This window comes from Rhea pennata, chromosome 1, assembly GCF_028389875.1.
Source record: "Rhea pennata isolate bPtePen1 chromosome 1, bPtePen1.pri, whole genome shotgun sequence".
NCBI classification, from domain to species: domain Eukaryota; kingdom Metazoa; phylum Chordata; class Aves; order Rheiformes; family Rheidae; genus Rhea; species Rhea pennata.
The window spans coordinates 82,108,982-82,130,826 of NC_084663.1; the positions used below are offsets into that span (position 1 = coordinate 82,108,982).

The 21,845-nt window shown below is 40.6% G+C and overlaps 1 protein-coding gene across 1 annotated transcript in view; it reads left to right on the plus strand.

Moving 5' to 3' along the window:
* Positions 1–21,845, plus strand: part of VWF (von Willebrand factor) — a 138,305-nt gene that overhangs the window by 22,096 nt on the left and 94,364 nt on the right. Inside the window, exons 9-17 of the mRNA XM_062593145.1 lie at positions 1,844–1,955; positions 4,103–4,149; positions 8,314–8,450; positions 9,624–9,762; positions 10,223–10,323; positions 13,525–13,720; positions 14,647–14,862; positions 19,978–20,218; positions 21,047–21,141. Of these exons, the coding sequence (XP_062449129.1) occupies positions 1,844–1,955; positions 4,103–4,149; positions 8,314–8,450; positions 9,624–9,762; positions 10,223–10,323; positions 13,525–13,720; positions 14,647–14,862; positions 19,978–20,218; positions 21,047–21,141 (1,284 nt within the window). The remainder of the gene's footprint in view (positions 1–1,843; positions 1,956–4,102; positions 4,150–8,313; positions 8,451–9,623; positions 9,763–10,222; positions 10,324–13,524; positions 13,721–14,646; positions 14,863–19,977; positions 20,219–21,046; positions 21,142–21,845) is intronic.

Genomic DNA, 21,845 nt, shown 5'->3' on the forward strand with positions numbered 1-21,845 from the left:
GTGTTCATTCCTCTCAGACCCTGATTTCTGGTACAGTGCCTTACTGTTATTTGTTTTACAAAACAAGCAAGACAGCAGCTGAAAGCACGTAACTGAAACCAGTTACATATTTCTTCTGTTGCTTAGACAGCATCTCTTAGACTTATCTGTTGTCCAGTTTTACGCCTTCATTCTCTGCTTTTTTCTTTTTCTTTGAGCAGTGCATTTGCCTTCAGCAAGGATTTCAACACTGTTTCCCATAACATCCTCATAGGTAAGCTCAGGAAGTACAGGTTAGAGGAGTGAACAGTGAGGTGAATTGAGAACTGGCTGAAAGGCAGAGCTCAGAGGGTTGTGCGCAGTGGTGCAGAGTCTAGGTGGAGGCATGTAGCTAACAGTGTCCCGCAGGGATCAGTACTGGGTCCAGTATTGTTCAACTTATTCATCAGTGACCTGGATGAAGGGACAGAGTGTTTCCTCAGCAAGTTGGCTGATGATACCAAGCTGGGAGGAGTGGCTGATATGCCAGAAGACTGTGCTGCCATTCAGAGAGACCTGGACAGGCTGGAGAGTTGGGTAGAGAAAAATCTCATGAAGTTTAACAAGAGTAAGTGTAGGGTCCTGCACCTAGGGAGGAATAATTCCATGCACCAGTACAGGCTGGGGGCTGACCTTCTGGAGAGCAGCTCTGCAGAGAAGGACCTGGGAGTTTTGGTGGACAACAAGTTGACCATGAGCCATCAATGTGCCCTTGTGGTCAAGAAGGCCAATGGTCTCCTTGGGTGCATTAGGAAGAGTGTTGTCAGCAGGTTTAGGGAGGCAGTCCTCCTCCTCTACTCAGACCTGGTGAGGCCGCATCTTGAGTACTGTGTCCAGTTCTGGGCTCCCCAGTAGAAGAGAGACATGGAACTACTGGCGAGAATGCAGTGGAGGGCTATGAAGATGATTAGAGAACTGGAGCATCTCTTGTATGAGGAGATGCTACAAGAGCTGGGGCTCTTCAGCCTGGGGAAGAGAAGACTAAAAGGAGATCTCCTCAATATGTACCAATACCTTAAGGGAGTGTGTCAAGAGGATGGGGCCAGACTCTTTTCAGTGGTGGCCAGCAGCAGAACAAGAGGCAAAGGGCACAAACTGAACCACAGGAAGTTCCGCCTGAATGTGAGGGGGAATTTCTTCACTGTGAGAGTAACAGAGCACTAGAACAGGTTTCCCAGAGAGATTGTGGAGTCTCCTCTGGAGATATTCAGAACCTGCCCAGATGCAATCCTGTCTAACATGCTGTAGGTAACCATGCTTGAGAAGGAGATGCTGGACTAGATGATCTCCAGATCTCTCAATCATTATGTGTTTCTGTGATTCTTTTTTCTTATGACAGATACAAAAGCTATCTGGAAACCTTTTACTGATGGTCCATGCTGTTAGCTCTGGGATTTATCCTTTGCAGGCTATGCTTTTTCTAGGTGCATACTGCATCCAGTATGTATTTCTCAAACAGTCAGATTTCCAGACTGACTCTGATCAAACTGATTACAGCTCCTCATTTTTGACTCGTGTGTGCTCCAACATGTGTGTTTTGGATACAGAGACTGCCTGAATGAAGAGCTCCCCTGGGACCACCAGAAATGCCCTTTCGTCACACTGGAGGGAGAGGTGGCACTGAAATGAAAGTAGTAACCAGCCCCCAAGAGGCTTTTTGGCAAGCCTTCATCTTCTTAATTGCTGCCTGAGAGTGACTAATTATAGATAATAATGTATATGAAGTTTTTCAGAAGTGTATGAAGAACTAGAAAATCTAATTGTTTTTGTATGTTTATATCCCTGTGTGTGTGCACATATATGTGCTGTGATCTGATCTATCCAGAGGGGAAGCTACTTGATGGTGAACATTGCATTGAAAACTCCGACTGTTCCTGCATTCATTCTGGCAAACGTTATCCTCCTGGCTTCACTATCTCCCAAGACTGCAACTCATGGTAAATTCAGTGTTTCTCCAATGTGGTTGCTGATGCTCTAGGTAAATACTGAACACCAATTTGGTGACTCCGATTTATCTAGATCTCTCCGTATATATATTTTCTTATTTTCACTGGCAAAGGACTCTGGTCTCTGATTGGAAAGGCCAACCCCTTCTGAGAAGTGAGCTGTTCACAAAGAGAAATCAGCTCTGCTTTTAAAATGACATTTGATCTGATAGAACAATGTGAGGGTCATACTCCCTTAAACAGTAGAGAACTACCTGTTTCCTGTGGATAAGACAAACCAGCAGGTTCCCCTGTCTGGTTAGTGTCAGCAGTGGTGTCTTTGTTTTGACTTCCTACATTTATCTAACCTCCTTTAAACCCAGCTCTGAGTTTGTTTCCAAGAGAACTTAGCTCAGGCATGTCCTTGGAACTTCTTGCAAAGCTAATGAATCTTTACAGCTGCATGGCTCATGAATTTTCTTTCACTTATGAATGCCAGTCTGAAGAGGAAGGGTAGCTGTCCAAAGAAAGGAAGGGAAATGAGTAATGTATTCCTGAGCTGGTATGTATAACTGAATATATTTGTGGAAAGAGTTCAGACAAGACTGTACCCAGATGTTTCCAGTTAGACCACAGAAGAGGGGCTCAGTTAAAGCTACTATAGCTGAAGAAAGATAGTCTATGCGTCTTCAGAGTTAACCAGAAGGTGTTCATTACCTGCACCATGTGTCATGGAGTATGAACCATAGCTGTGAGATTAGCATTTTGTCTTTTTCCCTGGAGCCCTCTGCAGCTTTGAGCTTGGCTGCATTGTACAATTATAGCACTCCTGGGAAATCAGTGCTGCCTAACTACTTCCTGCTATTCAAGTTTGATCCTGCTATGTAGAACATTATTCTATTGACTCTGCACTGTACCATCCCATAATTTGACTCCCCACAAATAGTTTTTAAGGGCTCAGATGATTGAAGGAATAACATGAATCTAGAGCCCTTGAAACTTACTGCATTTTGTAAAATTTAGGGTTGACTGGTGTGTGTGGTTTCACACAGATGCTTGAATGACAGAAGTCTCAACCATTATCAGTTCATGTTACAAGTAGCACTTTTAGGACATGGCACTAAATCCACTATCCAAAGACATTAAAACAGATGTCTGTGTCCTTCTAAATTGCCCAAAGATGTCAATGAAGCAAGAGGAACTGAATTCATCAGTGTGCTGTTACCGTGCTAAAGGCTGTCTGCATACTGGTCTGCATTAGCAAAAGGGTACCCAGCAGGTCAAGGGAAGTGATTATTGTCTTCTATGCCAAAGTCATGAGGCTGCACCTGCAGTGCTGTGTCCAGTGTTGGGCCTGCCACTGCAACAGAGAAAGACAAACTGGAGAAAGTCTATTGGAGGACACAGGGGGTGATTGGGGAGTGGAGATTATGGCATGAGGAGAAACAAACAAAACTAGATTTGCTTAAGGACTAAAGGGGAACTTTCACTATCTAAAGGCAACTTGTAAAGAAAACAGATCCAGACTTTTCTCAGTGGTGCAGAACAAAAGGACAGCAAGCATTGGACAGAAGCTGCAAGAAGGGAAAATTCATTTAGACTTAAGAAAATTTCATCCATCCAAGACTGGTACAGCACTGGAGCAGGTAACCAGAAAGGCGCATCATGCCTGGAGATTTCTAAAAGCTAAATGGACAAGGCCTAGAGTGACCTTTTCTAGCTTTGAAGCTTCTCTGCTTTTAGCTGGAAGGTTATATTATGTGGTTTCTAGAGATCTCTTACAACTTTATTTTTTCTATAATCCTGTCATATTAATAGAAGCATTTTGAGAATATTGTATAAAACTCATTCCATATCAGTGGAATGTAGTTGAAAACTGTGGTAAGCACAAAGCTTTGGGAAAAAAGGAGGAAGTTTTTACAACCAGTCCGGCTCATATTACTATACTTCCAAAAGTGGCTGCTGTTGAATGATGATGACAAGGGGAGATGAGGGGAATGGGTAGATTAATAAAATATTATGGGAGATGGAAAGGGTGTTGGGGATTGATCTAATTTCTATGAAACAGAGGCTCATGTTTCAATTATTTTGTGAAAAAGTTGCAACAGAAGATTTGAATTCATGTTTTCTTCCCTAACCTGTAATGATGTGTTTCCTAGTATTTGTCGACATGGCATCTGGATCTGCAGCAATGGAGCATGCCCAGGTATGGTGACTCCAATATTTTTAGGGGGCAAATTTGTCCTTATTCTTATTTGCTTGCTCGAATTGCAAAGGAGCAGGGGTCATATTTCAGGACCTCTCCTTTATGAGGCAAGCCAGACTTTGTGCTCTGTGGTTTATGTGCCACAGTGAAAATACCTATTTGGTGAGAAAAATGATTTTTCTTTTTATTACTTGATTTATGAAGATATAGGGGTCTATGTGCTCAGGGGAACAGCTTTCAAGTAGAGGAACACTGCTGGGTTACTTTGAGTATACCCTATATGACTGTCTGAATCTGTGTACTTTTGTTCATGGGACTTCTTGAAACACTTTGAGTAGATTAGATCACTCTTAGTAGCCTGTGGACTAGAGCCCTACATGTCACTTTTCAGACTAAGGAGATGCAGCCCATTGGAGAAGGTGGCCTCCCTGCATTTCATGGAGAGGGGATTCAGGAAGGGTTCACGCTGTCCTTCTTCTTGGTCTGCCTCCCAAACTCACATATACCTATTGCTGCTCTCCCAGTTATGTCCTGCCTGCACAGGGGATGTGAATTTTCCTGCTGCATGTTGGCCAGAAAAGTATCTTCTTCTTTATTTACTTCTAGTAGGTCTGTGATTAGTCAGCTGTCACAAGTCCCTGCACTGTTTTCAGCCACAAAAAGGCCTGCTTGACCTGAAGTGGCATTTGGCTCTTCCTGCATTGTACAAAGGAGTCTGCAGGGACAGAACACAGCTCATCATCTTGTTTGTCCTCTCTGCATTTGACACTCAAGAGGACTGAGAAGGAGACTGGGGTTATTGCAGAACAAGAAAGGGGAGAGCAGATAAGTTTTTGAGATGAGATCTTCACAATGTGCAATCTCCAAAAAATTGAGAGAAACACAGTTGTCTAAAAATACGTATCAAAAAGTCTGTCTTTCTATTCACAGTAGGCTTGCCTAATCCCTCAGTGATGTATTCTCTCCTGACTGAAAGAGCATTTGCCCCAAAATGTTAGCAGAAAAAAAATGTAGATATGCAAACACTCAAAATAGAAATGAGGTTTTAGGCAGGCAACTGAGAAGCCCTTTGCTTGTAGTGTTTACTAAAGATCTCCTGAAGTGCAGGGAATCTCATGATCTAACAAACAAAGTGAAGCATACATTCCCAGGAGATTCCACATGTCTCTTAGCTAATGTGCAGCAACATGTTGACAAATGAGCATTAGGTCTTTTTCTAACTTCTGTTTTGATCTAGGTTATAAATCTTAGCCTTATTGTCTTCTGATCTAGGCTTAATTTTGTTTTAAATAAATAACGTGTGTACCTTATTGTTATTTTCAACTCTAGCCATTTTTTTCTTCTTTGTGATTATGAAAATGAAGATAATCCTGATACTGCAATCAGATATCAATATATAGCTTTGTGTAAGAGGGAGTATTGCATTGCTGCCTTTTCTGATTTGGGAAGTTCTGCAGGATAAGCAGAAATCAAAAGCAAAAGTAGCTTATTTTTGTGCCTTTAGTTGGTATATTTCAACTAGTCTTGAATAAGAAAGGCTGAAGGTCCTATACATATGTTGATATATATGTACCTGCTAATGTACACAAGCTGTAATGAGTCAGTATGGCAGGGTGGCAAAGCCTCCTGAAGTAGCAATTCTTGACTGGAACGGTACTCAAGTTTACATTGTTAGCTATCCCATTTTCTCTTTATTTGAAGCAATACAAGAGTTTATTGTTCATTAAGTATTTTTACAATGTGTATTTCTAAAGTAATCTATCATATCATTTATGCAATTAGACTCATAAATTCGTATTTTTTACCAGCCTGTTTGTCAAGAAGGGGTTCCTGTGCATTGTGTGAATAAATTGGCTGGATATAATTTAGGTGATAAGCTGGATGCCCAGGTGGAGCTAGTGTTTCAGAAGCCAGTGCAAGAGTCAGTACTAGCAAGAGGCTGTCAAGCTGATATCATAATAACATTAATTATAAAGACTGTGGGTTTCAGGAAATCCCATGGGATGTATTATACTAAACGAAGTAGATAGAGGGATCCATAAGAAGAAACTTTGCTGCAGGTAAGAAGTTTCAATTCCAGGAGCAATGCCAAAGGACTGGGATCTGTCTGGGGAATCGGACCTTATTTCTTCAAGCTGCAAACCTCTTTGGTCAGCTCTTAGTTGCAGAGAACACCCTGGAAATCAAACTGTACAGTATATGGTGGGTTATGACTCATTTCCTTTAAATCTTTTTTTCCCCAAATCTAGTAACTAGTATTAGTCACTAGTAACTAATTAACTAGTAACTAGTTAATTGATTCTGTAGTTAAGTAGAATAAATCTTGTTTTACCTGCAATATAAGTGTTGTCTACTAGCAAGTATGATTTTAGGGTGGACTAATAAATATCAAGACACAATACTTTCCAGGGATTGACAACATAGCAAGACTTATCTTAGAATGACCTGCTGCTGGGCAAGGTTGGGAGTCCTCAGGATCTGTGAAGCTTTTCTTCAATACAGGGTAGTTTAAGGCTGTTAACACTGAATGATATGTTGGAGAGGGAAATTTCCATTTGACATGCATTATACAGAACTTGCTTCTGAGGAACTCAAAGACAGTGAAGAGAGAATAAGTCATAGGTTCACTTGCCAACTTGTGACATTAACTTTTCTTCATCCTTTGCAAGTGGCTTGCTAATGTAGGCCCAGCATCTGAATTTTGCTCTGGACAAGGAGGTCTGTGTCCACCTGTGGGACCATGTGTAAGTGTAATACTCTGCTCATGAAAGAACTTCTTTGTAAGCTCTTTGGAGTTGGAGCCTTCCACTGTGTTTGTAGAGACCCTAGCATAATATGAAACTGAATCCCTGTTGTGATATCTGAATACTGCCTTCTTGGAAAGGAAAATAAGCCACATCTTGCAAAAACATATTGACAGGCAAATATATTTAGAAGGCCTCTTTGTAGTAGAAAGGTGGGAAAGTGTCAAGCAGGGTTCCATTTTATTCTATAAGGATTTTAGATGTAGCTGTAATAAGTATGTATATATAAATATATATATTATATATATATATATATATGTATATTAGCTTGTTAATTAAGATAGCAGTTCAGAGTAAAGATCAGCATAAATTCTGTCCTTGGAAGGATTTTTAATGTGATTGTCTTCCAACTCTTCATCCTAATAAGTTTTTTTTACCTTAATGTTAGAATAAGACATCAGTATTCAAGGCAGCCCAACCAAGGGATCAGCACTTTTTCGGGGCTGTGTTAAAGGAGGCCATTGTTGGAGACAGATTTCAGACACTATTGCCTTGGTAAAGCCATACTGAAATGCTCTAAAAACACCAGTAGAGAGACAAAGACAGGGCTCACAATCTGCCAAAACACAAGTGTGTAACTGACTCAGAATCAGGCTTCTCTGCAAAAGAAGAGGAAAGCAACAGGGAGAGTACAGAAAGTGTTAGAAATTTTGTTTTTTAACTGTAAAAATGTCTACATTCTGCAGCCTGCTCCAAGGATGCAGGTGTGTTACGCTGGATTAAGAAAAAGAGATTTTAAAGTGTAATAAGGCAAGATGTTGGAAGCCCCTATGTAGATGTACAGAAGCAATATATCCCAGCATATAAAGCATAAAGAGGGAAACTTACTTTCTACATAAAAGGTGGGGAGTGCTACTTAAAACTGGTTAGTGCCATCAGCATCTACTTAAGTAGAAATTAAAATACTTTAAGACAAATTATGATTAGATTAAGGACTTTAATTCAATAAACTAATTTACTTAAATTGATATGATTTGTGTATGACCAGGCCTGGGGAAACCTTGAGTAACTGCTGAATTTCCAGGACAACTCAGGTACCTACTACAGAAGCATCAAACTTTCTTCAATGCAGAGAACTAAACTGTCCTCTCGCATCATAATTATTAAAAGTTTACCTGTTTGTAAAATTATACAGGCTTCTCCTGACTGTGATTTATATACAATGTTATCCAGCTTCTGTTGATCCTACTGTTAACACAGAAAATGATTTGTAGGAATAGCAAGATAAATATCTTGCCTGTGCTCTCCAGCCTCAAGGGAACATGGGCCTTGTGGACCCTTTCCCCCTCTGTGACTTGATAAGGCAATGTTTTGCTCACAGCTGGCACTGGAATGATTAACTGCTCTGTGCATTTTTCAGGAGAATGCTCTGTCACCGGCCAATCCCATTTCAAAAGCTTTGACAACAAGTATTTCACCTTCAGTGGGATTTGTCAGTACTTATTTGCCAAAGATTGTGTGGAAAACTCCTTTTCTGTTATCATCGAGACTGTCCAGGTAACAGCACCCATGTTGTGTTTGTGTGTGTGTGTGCACACGCGTGTACATTTTTGAGAGAGTGGGAAGGGCTATGGGAGTATGGTATGAATTGCAGATGCACACATCAACAAAAGTAATGAAATAATTAGTTTAAATAACATACAGTCTTTCTTCTTGGTTAATAAGGGTTTTGCTTTTTCATGCTGCCCTTTGACTAGCAGCTTCTGCTGCTCACTAGCTGGTCAGGAAGTCCCAGCTTTCTCCACTGCTCTGTGAAGGAAGTGAGAAAGACAGCTGATGGTCAGTGGTGGTTCAAGGGAAGGAGGAAAGGGTGCCAGACCAGCACGGGGAAGGAAGAGAACCGCAGAGGGAGTGTCACAGGGAGGTTAACTCAGTCGTTTACATATCAACTAGCTGTGTGTAGGAATAGGTGAATTAAACTAGAAACCGAAGAGGATACCTAATCAATGAGAGGCAAAGAAAGGAAAGAGTGAATCAGAAGACTTAGAGCAATGTGGAAAATATTTGTTTGCCTTGCAGATGGAGAGAGATGAGGTGCAGGGGAGAAGCAAGAGGGAGGTCACAGGCTCTAGATAAATGGGGTGTGATGATTTTACACACAACCTACGCATGTAGCCTACCTCAGAAAGCTCTGATAAAGCATCTCTGAGGTCACTTGAGTTGTTGAACCTGCATGACTGGGTTTCCATTGAAACTTTTCTTTTGAAACCAGAGAGCGTGTAATCACGGTTCCTCATCTGTATAACCCACAGCCTGGAAAATAAACAGGAACAATGGTCTTGGATAGTGCAAACTACATAACTGTTTCCCAGTCTGCCAGGGTTTGGGTCAGGGTGGGTGGCATGCCCTCCCTGTACCTACAGCAGTCAGGAAGAGCTGATGCTGGGTCGCTTGGAGGATCACCATGGGTTCCACTCACACCTGTATAGTGTAATTCCTGCAGAATGCTTTCCAGGACTCAGATGAGAAGCTCCGAATAGTTCTCTGGTGTGCGAGTGACAGGATAATAAAAGAAAGACTGTGAGCGTGGTATTTGTAGGGTGCAGAAACTAGCTCCATAAAAGCATCAAGACACTTAACACTTCCTGAATTAAATGCCTAGCTACCTTTTGTGGGCTTGGGGCTAATGTGAAAACTTGATGTTCAAGGCAAATGTTGGCTTCTCTGTAGTGTGCAGATGATCCTGATGCCGTATGCACTCGCTCAGCTTCTGTTCGAATCCAGGATATGGAGAACAGCCTCATTAAAATGAAACACGGAGGAGGAATTTCCCTGAATGGACAAGACATACAGATCCCTTTGCTGCAAGGTGTGTTTGCCTAGGCTAGCTGTGGCCAGTCACTGAAGGAGTCTCCTTTCTCCTTTGAGTTTACTGGCATGCTTTAGCCTAGGTTAATCAAAAAGTGTTTTCAATAGCAAATTCTCATTTGCAGCTTTTGCACTTCCATGCTCTAAAAGTTCTGTCATTTCCTGCTTCTATCTCTAGATGACATCTTAGCTCAGCACCACTAAACTCAGAGAAGTAACTGATCTGAATTTGTGAGATATTTTTCCCCTTGTTTAATTTAGAAGGTAGCACAGGGCACATTTAGAAGGGCACAAAGCTTGGAAAGTGTGAAGTATGTCTAGTTGATACTCCTTGCTTTGACACACTTGTGTACTCCCTGCTGTGTGACCCCAGCTCTGTTGGCCTGTTTGGAGTGGCACAATAGTCGTAAAGGATGAAACACTGCATCCTGGCTTCACTGAAACTGTGTGGTTGTCTTCAGGTGCCCTTCGTATCCAGCGTACCGTGATGACTTCTGTTCGCCTTACCTATGGAGAAGATTTGCAGATTGACTGGGATGGTCATGGTAAACTCTTAGTGAAGGTACTCTTTCTTTCTATCTTTTTTATTTCTTTCTGTTTTTTTCCACATTTCTTATCCCACCCAAACACGTACAAAGATTTTCATTGTTTGAATGAAGAAATTACTTTGTATTGCATTTTAGAAATTCCATTCTCTTTTGCTACCCCCAGAGCAATATACAGGTCCATTTGTATTCCAGAAACACAAACATTTTCATCCTACAGCAGCTTAGTAACCTTTCCCCTTCCCAACTTTTTATGCAATGACAGGCATTATTAGCCATGAATAGTTTTATGTTCTGCACAACTTACACCATCCAAACTGGATTTTTACTTTCATTTGGTTTGACTGTCTTTGTCTGTAGCAAAGTATTTGCATGAGTTAAAATAGTGAAGAATATGGCTCTAGGGACATAGTTATTCATAATTTCCAGGAAAAATCAATTAACTCCTACAGGCGATGTTGCATGTTACTTCTACTATGATGAATGTTTAAAGTCAGTCTTGATTGACAATTAAGGCTTCTTGGTGCTACATACAGCAGTAGAGTGTAGGAATATCCAAGCTAGGTTTTAATGAAATGGACTGTAAGGGAAGCAGTCTAGCTGCAACAACACAAAGCTTTACATGAACAACTTGCTCTGTGCTGCAAGCTACAGAATAAGTTGCAGCACAGAAAAGCCTGTGAGGGAAGGAGAGGGGATTAACTATCGTGGAATATTCCCTGATTGCTGATAAGCTAACACACACACCTGACCCTATTTCAGTGGCTGGAATCACTGGAATGTTTAAACACCACTACTGCTGTATTAATCACTATTCACTACGCCAAAAGATATGCTCTGGTTTGCGTAAGACCAAAGTAATGACAGTCTTCTGGGCTGAGTTATGTGGAAGGTCAGATTACATAAATGCAGTGCTCTCCAAAGGTCTTCAGATCTGCAAAGACAGTAAACAGCAAACCTATTTTAACAACCAAGTTGTGATCATCTTCTCCTGCTAAGCCATCTATACCCTATTTGCTTGTACAAGAAGCTGTTTTCTTCAGCTAGTAAGGCCTCAGAGGCTGCTGATGTTGTCTCTGTGGGCGTATTCACTGACTCAAAAGGCATGAGTCCATCTGCAGTGTTGCGTCTCAGAGTGGTGATCTGCAGGCTGTAGGCATAAGCAGTATAGAGTGGCATGCTCCCACATGCTGCTGGGCCACTGCAGACTTCTTTGCTCATACCATATTTGTGTGGAAGGGTGCGTACTTAGCAATCATGCAGTCTTCTGTTTGAGTCTGATTTGTAATAAGGGCTCTAGAGCTGGATCTTGTGTGGGGCTGCTTCTTTCACTGAGAATATTTCTTCAAGGAAGCCAGTTTCTCTGGAAGTGCTGCTTATAAAGATCAGTGAGTGCTGCTATTTCAGAACCATGGCATGGGATTTGCACTCTTCTTGCCTCATTTAAATATCTGGTTTAAATATCATACAACGTAAGGGTCCAAGAAAGCTAGTGTGTACAACAACTGAAAAGACAACAGAGAAGAAAGGTCAAGAATAACTTTGGAAAGCATCAGTGTTTTTGTTGTTGTTTTGATCTAGCCTGTATCTTTGTGTTCCAAGAGTCCTACAAGTTGTTTTAGGGCTTAGAATAATGCAATTTAGTCCTTTGACATGTCTCAGAATATTTGGCTTTCCTCTGTAACCAAAATATCTTTCTGCCTGGTCAGACACCCATGTAGCGTGGCAAATTCTTTCTTTTACATTATCATTTTTTTTTTGCTCCAGATACTTTTCCCAGAAAAGCAGTGGAAATTCCTCTAATTGTCTGCATTTACTTGGTTCTGTTCTGAATTCCTTCTCTAGCTGGATATCTGAAGCAGCTTTCTTATTGCTTTGGAGAATTTGTTTGGATTTGCAGACCAACTTGTTGCCAAATATTTCTGACAATTGGGGGAAGTGATACACTTCCACTAGCTTGGCCAGTGCTTCTGGTAAAAATTCTTTCTGTGTTTCCCAAGAAGACACGTCTTTCTGTGACTGCTTGATATCTGTGATTGGGTTTGCATGAGTCATTCTCTGTCTGCAGAGCACATGAAAAAGTCAAGTCTTTGGAATAATGAGGGTATAAACGCTTTGAAAATTTCTGATTGAGCCTTTTGACACAGTATTTAATCTCTGACTGTTTTGTTCTTATGGAGGGAAGCTTCGGGTTATTCTTTTAGAGCTTTTTAAAATTTTTAATTAAATAGAACAGCAGTTTTCTTCAAAATGTGATGTTCTAGCTTATTTGGTCCTGTTTCACAGGTTATGCCTGCCAATGTGACTAAGACTAACAATCTAGTAAATGCACACAAAGAGCTATTGTATCATTAAATCACTGAGTCAGCTTCTCAGGACAGGTAGTAACACTTGTGATGTACCAAACCTGGACTTCTAATAGAAGCTGACAGTTCTTCATGGAAGAAAAAGCATTTATGTTTTCCTATTGGACACATTGTTAGATTTTTTTCCCTGTTTACTTCTCAGTTTAGGGTCTTGTTTCAGATGTCTCTGGAGCTACACTAAGAATAAGGCTAGGTGAAAAGTAAATCTGTTATGTGGGTTGTTTGCAATATTTCTTTTAGTGTGTCATAAGTTTCCATAGGCAGGAGGAAGATCTAATGTGAAGTAATATAGCTTTAAGGGTAATACTCTTTTCCTTATTTTAATAATAAGGAAATTTCACTTAATATTAAGGGAAACAACTCCTCCATCATTGCCTCTGTTTTGGGACTCTACAATCTATTTAAATATTCTTTATCTTTTAATATTTTTTAAAAGGTGGCATGGCTTCAGGTGCTCTGTCTTTTCTCAAATTATTACAATTTCAAGGATAATAATTTCACTATATTCAAAAATGCACCCCCAACTGATGCCATATTCATTTACATGAATCAAGGGGGATCACAAGGAAAAAAGTAAACTAGTGTGCTGTTAATAGCACAAAAGTAACCCATTTTTTTCCCAGGCACCTTCAGCTAACCATCTAAAATTATCAGTTCTGTTACTACTACTAATAGTATTTTTATTAGCAGTATAAAAATGTAGTAGGAGGAGACTGTGTTGATAGTGTTGTTTTCCTATGTATTTAATAATTCCTTTGATTTTAGATTGTACATGGTTCATTCTTTAGAAAACCTTACTGTAGAGTGGTGACCTATTCTGAAGGATGACGGGGCTAACATTGTCTGCTTTAGCTGTCCTCAGTGTATACTGAAAGGATGTGTGGACTATGTGGAAATTACAATGGTAACCAAGGGGATGATTTTCTTACTCCTTCTGGCATGGTGGAAGCACTTGTGGAAGATTTTGGAAACTCCTGGAAGCTCAACGCAGGTTGCCAAGACTTGTTGAAACAAGACAGCTACCCCTGCAATCTCAATCCTCGTTTAGGTACTGAACTCTATCCAAAGTTAACATGTGCTGATGTGTAGGAGTGTGTAATCTTCAACTTTACATAATTAAAAAAAATAAAAGAAGAAAAGAAAAGCAGCCAGTGTTACTCACATTTGTAGCAGGGTCACTATAATCTCTGTAAAAGAAAAAATGAAGCACTGATTGAAGCAAGTTATGGAGAATGCAATGTTTTGTGAAAACTGAAAACAAAAAGCTCTAATCTAGAATCCTGGTGATCTTCTGTTTGAGCCACAGTCAGAACTGGATCATTATAGCCACGGCATAAATATGTATTGCTCAAACTAATCATTGAACTGATAGCAATAATATACATTTGTCCTCTAGGGGGATAAAACACCTATCCTTTTCACCCCTCTATCCTTATATCTTTTTACTTTTTCTGATTGTTTATCTCCCTTTTCTTACTGTATTCCAACATGCAGTGTTCCTCTTCGTTATACTGTTTGACCATCCTGGTTAGACATGGAGAGCAATTTTCAGAGCAACTTTCTTTTGTCAGGTGTTGCATCCCTCTGGTTTCCAGAAGGAGGAAGAACACACAAAACTTTGTGGCCATAAACCAGAGCAGGCACTGCTGATTTGTGAGTGCGGTGCAACCAAAAATGCTTAATTTTGCAAATGTAAAAAGCAGCAGAAAGCAGAAGCCTTGTAAGAGGAAGTATGGTGCTGGGAATGGTAGTAAAAGAATAGAAAACTATTGCTGTTTCTTGATTTGTTTTACTAGTGAAACATTATTATTTTAGTAGAGGATAACTTATGAGCAATGATACTATGTGTACTTGATCCCATTTTATTCCTCCAATTATTTTTTACTCAAAAGCAAAAGAAAATGCTTACTATGGCTCTTCTAGTTTGCCTTAGAAGCCAGCAATTGCTTGAGCATACTGTTTGTCTCTTTTTAGCCAAGTTTGCTGAGGATTCTTGCTCCATTCTGATGTCTTCTGTATTTGAACCCTGTCACCATGAAGTCAGTCCCACTCCCTATGTGAAGAACTGCCGCTTTGATGTTTGCTCTTGTGCTGATGGCAAGGATTGTCTGTGCTCTGCTATCGCTACTTATGCAACAGCATGTGCTCGGAAAAGTGTCCTGATCCAGTGGAGAGAACCTGACTTCTGCCGTAAGTGCACTCCTCCTAAAAACTGCTTATTTTCCTTGCCTCCCTGGACGTGCATAGCAATGTCAAGTGATAAGTCAAAAGAGAGATGATTTCTGCAAGGTGCTAAGTATTTCTTATGGAAAAGGTGCATCTTTCCTTCATTCCAGGAAGAATGCAGCGCACCAGTGCTTCACAAAAATTGTTCAACACCAGGGAAGATCAATCATCCAACATAGCTCAGCTGAACTGGTGACTAAAATTCAATTTCCAGTTGGATTTAAGTTTGAGCTACTCATCTGAAAAATTTCTGAGTGTTTCAGAATGGGAACCTCCAAGTGATTTGTAGTAACATACAACATGCATTTTTGGTACCTCCTTCCTCTGAAGCCTGTGCTTCCTAGTTCCTGACCTCTTTAGTGACCTTTTCCTAACTTCAGTGTAAGTTAAGGAAATTGATTACCTTCTCACAAAGACAGGTATTTGGTCAAGTGGTATCACAGAGCACAATCACAGAATTATAAACAAATTTAGATCTGAAGGGACATTTAGCAGTCTTCTGGTACAAGCCCTCAAAGCAGGGCTAATGTTGAGCAGTCTGGCAAGGGACCTATCCAGTCGATTTTTGAGTATCTCTAAGGATGGAGATCTCACAGCCCCTCTGAGCACCAGTCCCAGTGTTTGGAGACCCCGCGAGTATTTTGGTCATCACTCTAGCAGTGCAGAGGTCTGAGGTATATGCCAATTCTCATTTCTTGTACACCGTTCAGCTAGGGAGTGAGCATCATTTTGCTGGCCATATCTGAGATCCTTTCCTTCTGCTACTTGTAAGTTCTGGTATGATTTTGAAACTAGTTCAAGAGGAGGGCCTGAACCTTGATCAAGTCTGTGAATGGCTCTACTGAGCTAGATGATAAACAGGAGCTTTAGCTGTGGTGTTTTATATGGACATTTAGCTCCTATGAAAGTCTTGAAGAATCAAGTGTTAATTTCCCCCGAGGATCATTTGCAGAATCCCACTTGTAATGCATGGAGGACCCTGGTTCAAAGGCTTGCAATCTGAAAAATGAAACATGGCAAGAGGATAAAACAAATATTCAGATTGCAGATTTGAGGTGTAGAGGTGGGGAAAATAGAAAGAATAGGATGTTTTTGCAGAGATTAGTCCTGTGCAAGATCAGTAGTCAAATTGCTTAGAAGTTGGAACAGAAGAAGCAAGCACCTTTTATTTATTTTTCTTTCTTTGTTAGGTCAATGTGGTAGGAAAAAAAATCCAATGCAATGGAATTTTGATGGAATGTGGATACCCTTTTCCCCATACATACTTGTGAAATGGATGTTTTTTTCCATTTTCCTGAGCAACTTTACTATTAAGGAAAGAAGACAATTGAGAATTTTGGGGAAAAGTATGTATTCTTGGCTGCTCTCCAGATCTATTCAATTACTTCTTCTCAAACTGTGGGTAGGGAAGCCATTTATGAACTGAGTCATTGTAGAAACTAGAAGAAAGAGAGGTCACTTGCATTCCATCTGTACCAGTAAAGTCAGTGGCTACAGCTTCTGCAGGCTGGATAGTATTTACTGCTAATGAGAACAAAAACAGTTTATGTTAAACTGCTGCATGGTTTCATAAGATTTTACCTAATTTATGTAAATGTTCAGATAGTGAAACAGTAATGTAATAAAAAACCTTTTAAAAATGTGCAAGTCTGGAGGCTGAAAGAAAGCAGTGATAATGCACTATCATTCTTTCTGTAATTGAGCAAGTCAATTTTCACAATTAATCTTTAACAGTGCAGCCCTGCTTCCTCTTCTCTGTGCATTATGGAGCGCTTTATGCCCCCATAAAGTGACAATTTCCCTGACTGCAGATCCATCAGTCCCCATTAAATAATCCTGATGCCTCAGATATCTCCTGTCACATGAAAGAGAACAATCACTCCTTTAATGGGCCTGAGATGTGAATGCGCAGATTGCATAATTTGCGCTGAAGGCCCAGTGCACTAAACACATGCTCTATTCTGGTGTTGGTCAACTGAGATTCAGTTTCATGGGAAATGACTTAACAGAACAGTTCTGCCTGATTTGGAGTGGATCAGTGGCAGGGATACAACCTGTAGCACAGTATTTCTTGTTCTAAACTGCTGTGTGGCAAGCTATCAAACACATTCACCCTCTAAGTCTTTAAAATGTTTTTAATTTCGTTTTGGTCATGTTAAGACCTATGTGCTATGCTTGCAGCCCACTGTGGATAAGCAATAGAGCCAGTCTCTTAAGTGTGTGTGGAAAGAGGAAGAAGGCCATAATGTATGGGCCTATGTCTCTCGTGAACTCTTAATTCTCATAAACACATACTCACACATGTATATATATTACACACACACACACACACACACACACTCACACATGTGTATATGTGTGTGGGGTGTGTGGGGTGTGTGTGTGTGTTTGGGGCAAGAGCAAATCAGCCCCTAGGTGTCTAGACTTTTTTTCAGGTTTCAGGGACACTTTGGTCAGTCCCCTATTTGCCTTAAGGTGGTGGTGGGCAGGCTGGTGGTTTACTTCTGTTTACACAGTTTATGTGCAATGATTAGTATGGGGATAAGTGGTGGTAGATCCAGGTGTCTTGTAGCAGAGAGTTGGGAATTAAGGGCAGGATCTGAGCAGCCTTTGGGGATGACTACAGTGTGGAAATGCTTACCACGCTAACCACTGCTGGTGGAGCAGCTCTGTTAAATCTAGTTGTAATGGGATGCATCTTATCCAGCAACTCTGACCTAGGTATGATTGCATTTTTACTTTAAGCTATCCAAGCAGCTGGTCAAAACTTTTGTCGCTTTCACTGTGGTTGAAAACCCATTCAGAAGAAGTTGAACAAACTACCTAACAAATACCAGTCTGCCAATGCTTTCTCTACCTCCTCTCATCCCCAGGACAGGCTGGGCACAGCATCTAGCTATTTCAGTTTTGTACAGAGACTAGATTAACCTCGCCTTTTCCTCTCATTTTCCTGGCAATAATGGGATAGGATTTTTTTAGTGACAATATGTTACAAAGTGTACAGACAACAGTCCCCTCCCAGGTCAGCTCTCCTCCATTTTTTACTGTTAAAAACAGATGTCTATGGGAGGTGACAGTGCAGTGAAATGGAACTTGGAATGGTTTTGGGAAGTTGAACTGGAAAACCAGGAAATGTCCTTAAAAACTTAGGAAGTGCATGAGAAGGTAAAATGAGTTATAGAGCTTTAGCTAAAACTGGAGTCTGTTGTAAACTTGTACCTGTGAGCAGGGAATGTTAACATGAACTGGAAGCAGGGCAGAATGTTGGACTCATTTGTTTGATCCTTCCTGAATCTTGAAATTGTAATAAATTGGTACATGTCCAAAGGCTGCCAAAGCAGCTCCTTGTTTCCAGTGGTTGCTATACAGCAAATCAGAGGTTTAGCTGTGGCTTCCTCCTGCTTGCACTTGCCTTTAGTAATGAAAGCTTTTAAAATGGTCCTCAGACCTGGACTGTGCCTGTTCAGTATTTGATTTACTGCAAGGATCACATTCATGTAAATTAGAAACACTGTTCTGTGAATGGGTGCCAAAGACCCCTGAAACTAATGTGTGAATTTGTTGTCTGTTTATTACTGAATTAGGCCATACCTTGGAGGTATCTAGTCTGCCTACAGTGTTGATGAACCTAAAAAAAATTCTAGGATTCTGTTGTGAAAGGAAGGTTGAATGTTTTGGGTATTTGCTCCAAACTAGGGAGATTTCAACTCTGTGGGAAACTTCAAGTAACCTATAGCCTCTCTCTGTTGGATCCTCAAGTGAGGGGCTTAAACTTCTGTGTGTGGGACTTCAGGTGCCTAAATAGAAGTTGAGTGGACTATGGTCTATTTGAACCTATCAGATCTACCTCTATTCAAAAATGACAGTAATTATCTATTTCAGAATAATTTATGAAGGTAAACATTAGGAATTTGTCATCATGCAGAACTTATTTTGTTAACCTCCATGTTAGCTGTAGCTGACAGAGCTACAGCTGTAGCCTTGCTGTAGTTTTTCTTTTGCTGCCTCTGCTGCTACAGTTTCTAGGGGTTTGTGCTGGCAGCGATTATCAGATCATTCTGCAGGGATGACAAAAAGAAGGAATTTTGCTATTAACCCTTGATCTTGGTTTTAGCACAATACAAATATTCTAGCTTTCATGTGCAGCTGCTTCCCTCACTCCATTGGACGTCCAGCATCCAGGCTCCTCACCTTGCGACCCTGGCAGTTTGCTTTGGAAATTTGCTACAAACACAATCAATTTGGTAAATCCTGGTTAACAGAGCCCTGTTAAAAGGCTATGATAGTAACTTGTTTCCTCATCTACTAACAAGTGTTGTTATAGATGCCACCTAGTGCTGATGCTGGTATGTGCAGAGCAGCTTCCCTTAAAAAATGCTGCAGAGCTAAGCCGAAGTGTAATAAACAAATAAGCCGGAATGGCTCTAAAGCCTCTAATGAGGCTTTAATCTATAAAAATGACTTAATCATCAAAAATTCTTAGTACAAAAGTCTGGTTCCACAATCATTAAGTGACTTTATTATTAGTAGCTATTCCCACAGATTTTCCTGAGAGCTTCTAGAATGTAAAGCTTTAGACTATTGCAGCACCTGCTTGATTTATAAAAGCAGAAACCCAAGTTTTTAATTATTTTGACCACACTGCCCCTGACTGTTGCAAATAAAGGTGAATCTAAGCAAGAGCACTTGTAATGTAAGCAAGAGCACTTGTAAATGGGAGCACTTGTAATGCCCCTACCTTTTAAATCCAAGTGATAACAGAGATTGGACATAGCCTGCATTTTTCACTCTAGACAAAAATTTGTTGTTGGAATTCCAAGGCATTGATTGGAATCTAATACCAGCATTTACTGGCAACTACACCGAGTCAGGTTTTGCTTGTAGGCTTGTAGGTGCTTGTAGCACCAGGGCTTCACTGGTGCTACAGGTTTAAGGAAAGCCAGGGTAATGCAGCCTTGCTAGGCAACAAAATTGGGTAAATAAATTCTAAATCTGCAGATTTACAGTCTGGTATGGGCAGCTTTTCCTTTAGTTGCCTTTGGATCAAATTCTAGTTTCACTGATGTTATTATTCTGCAGCAATGACTTGTCCTGAAGGCCAGATTTACCGGCAATGTGGAGCACCGTGCAATCAGACCTGCAGGTCTCTCTCCTACCCAGATGAAGACTGTGATGATTTGTGCATGGAGGGCTGCTACTGTCCCACTGGACACTATCTTGATGAGCAGGAAGAGTGCGTACCAAAGTCCCACTGTTCTTGTTACTATGATGGTGAGATCTTCCAGCCAGAGGATGTCTTTTCAGATCATCACACCATGTGGTAAGTGCCAATGTTCATGGCTCATCTCTGCATGCTATAACTCAGAGATTTTGGGAAAGCCTGATTGATTAACTGGTTCAGTTCCTCAGCCTGTTTGCCTCCAGTGAAACTAGTTTAAAATCAGGCAGTGGTTTGCTTCCAACAAATCAAAATATAACTTTTGCTGTTACATCGCTAGCCATATTATTTCAGATGCTATCACAGTCAGAAAACACAGTATGAAGCTCAGTTCCAGGAACAGATCCTGCCACTTTGAAATGGAGTTTAATTACTGAGAATGGCTACTTTGTACGCTTTTAAAATGTCACTTTAATGTACTCTAATGCATTTCTTGAATGTTAAAACCTAATTACCTCTATCAAAGACTCAACTATTAAAAAGCATTTATAATTTTTAAATTGGGTAGCATACACTGAGGGTAGGAATGCAGTTGCTGGGCAGCTCTTGACAAGACCAGTTTTGGGAACAATGTCTTATTTTCTCTCCATCTACAGAGGTCATGTTACGTGCACTAAAGTGGTCCCTTACTTCTTTCCACACTTGACCTGATGGTTATCTTACTGAGCTTTATGCTTTTGTAGATGTATTGGATTCAGTGGGACAGTGCTAGCATAAGCATGCGCTACCATCCTAGTATATCACTGGAACTGTCTTGGGAGGGTTTGCCTTTAAGTTTGATAAGTGCAGTGGATGGGGAGCAACAGTTCAACCCAAATGAGAACTATAATTCTGGTATTCTAACTTCTCTGCAGCCATCTCCGAAAACAGCAGCACAAGTGAAAGCTAAATGTCACTTTGTTAAATATAAGCTCTATTTATTTTCCTTAGCTATTGTGAAAATGGCTTCATGCACTGCAGTACAAACAGAGTTCCTGGTGCCTTCCTGACAGATGTATTCACTGATGAAAGGCCGTCTGCCAGAAGTTAGTATGCTTAAAAAGATTAATATTTATTTTCTCTCTCTCCCTCTCTCCCTCCTCCCCCTTCATTCTCTTGGTAGGTTAGAGTAGAGATGAGGTATCAGAAATTGCAGAGCTGGTGATGTTGAGTCTGTTTATAACCCTTTTTTATTACAAAATAGAAACACAATGTTTGCGAGGAAAGGTGTGTGACTCACTGTGTTCCCCTCAGGATTACAGGTAGACACTGCAGTCTCTATTTAGTTGTAGAGGTTAAGAGGTCTTTTTGCTATTTGAAGATCATATGAGGATCAATAACTTGTCAGCTTAATACCTCCTGCTTCTGACTAGCAGGTTGCAAGTGCTGCTTTTCTCTGAATGAAGCTTAAGGGTTTGGGATAGGAGAGGCGATCTGAGCCTGGGTCACTCACAGAGAGTACAGGCCTAGTGGGGATTTGCTCCTCAATGTTCCTACCCTGCTGACAGAAATAACCCCAAATGTAGTACTTCCATGGCATGCTGCTAAATATTCAGGGCATTTGGAGAAAAATTTTGGTGTTTTTTTTCCCCAAAGATTTTGAATCAAAGGGCTACAGTTAGCCTTTTCATCTTCTACCAAGCTATCAGGCATCATTATTGTCGGACTTCTAGTGGAAAACAGTAGTGGTTAGTTTAGGGTGATGGACTGCTTAACATTTCTTGATAAACTACCAATAACTGTGTCACTG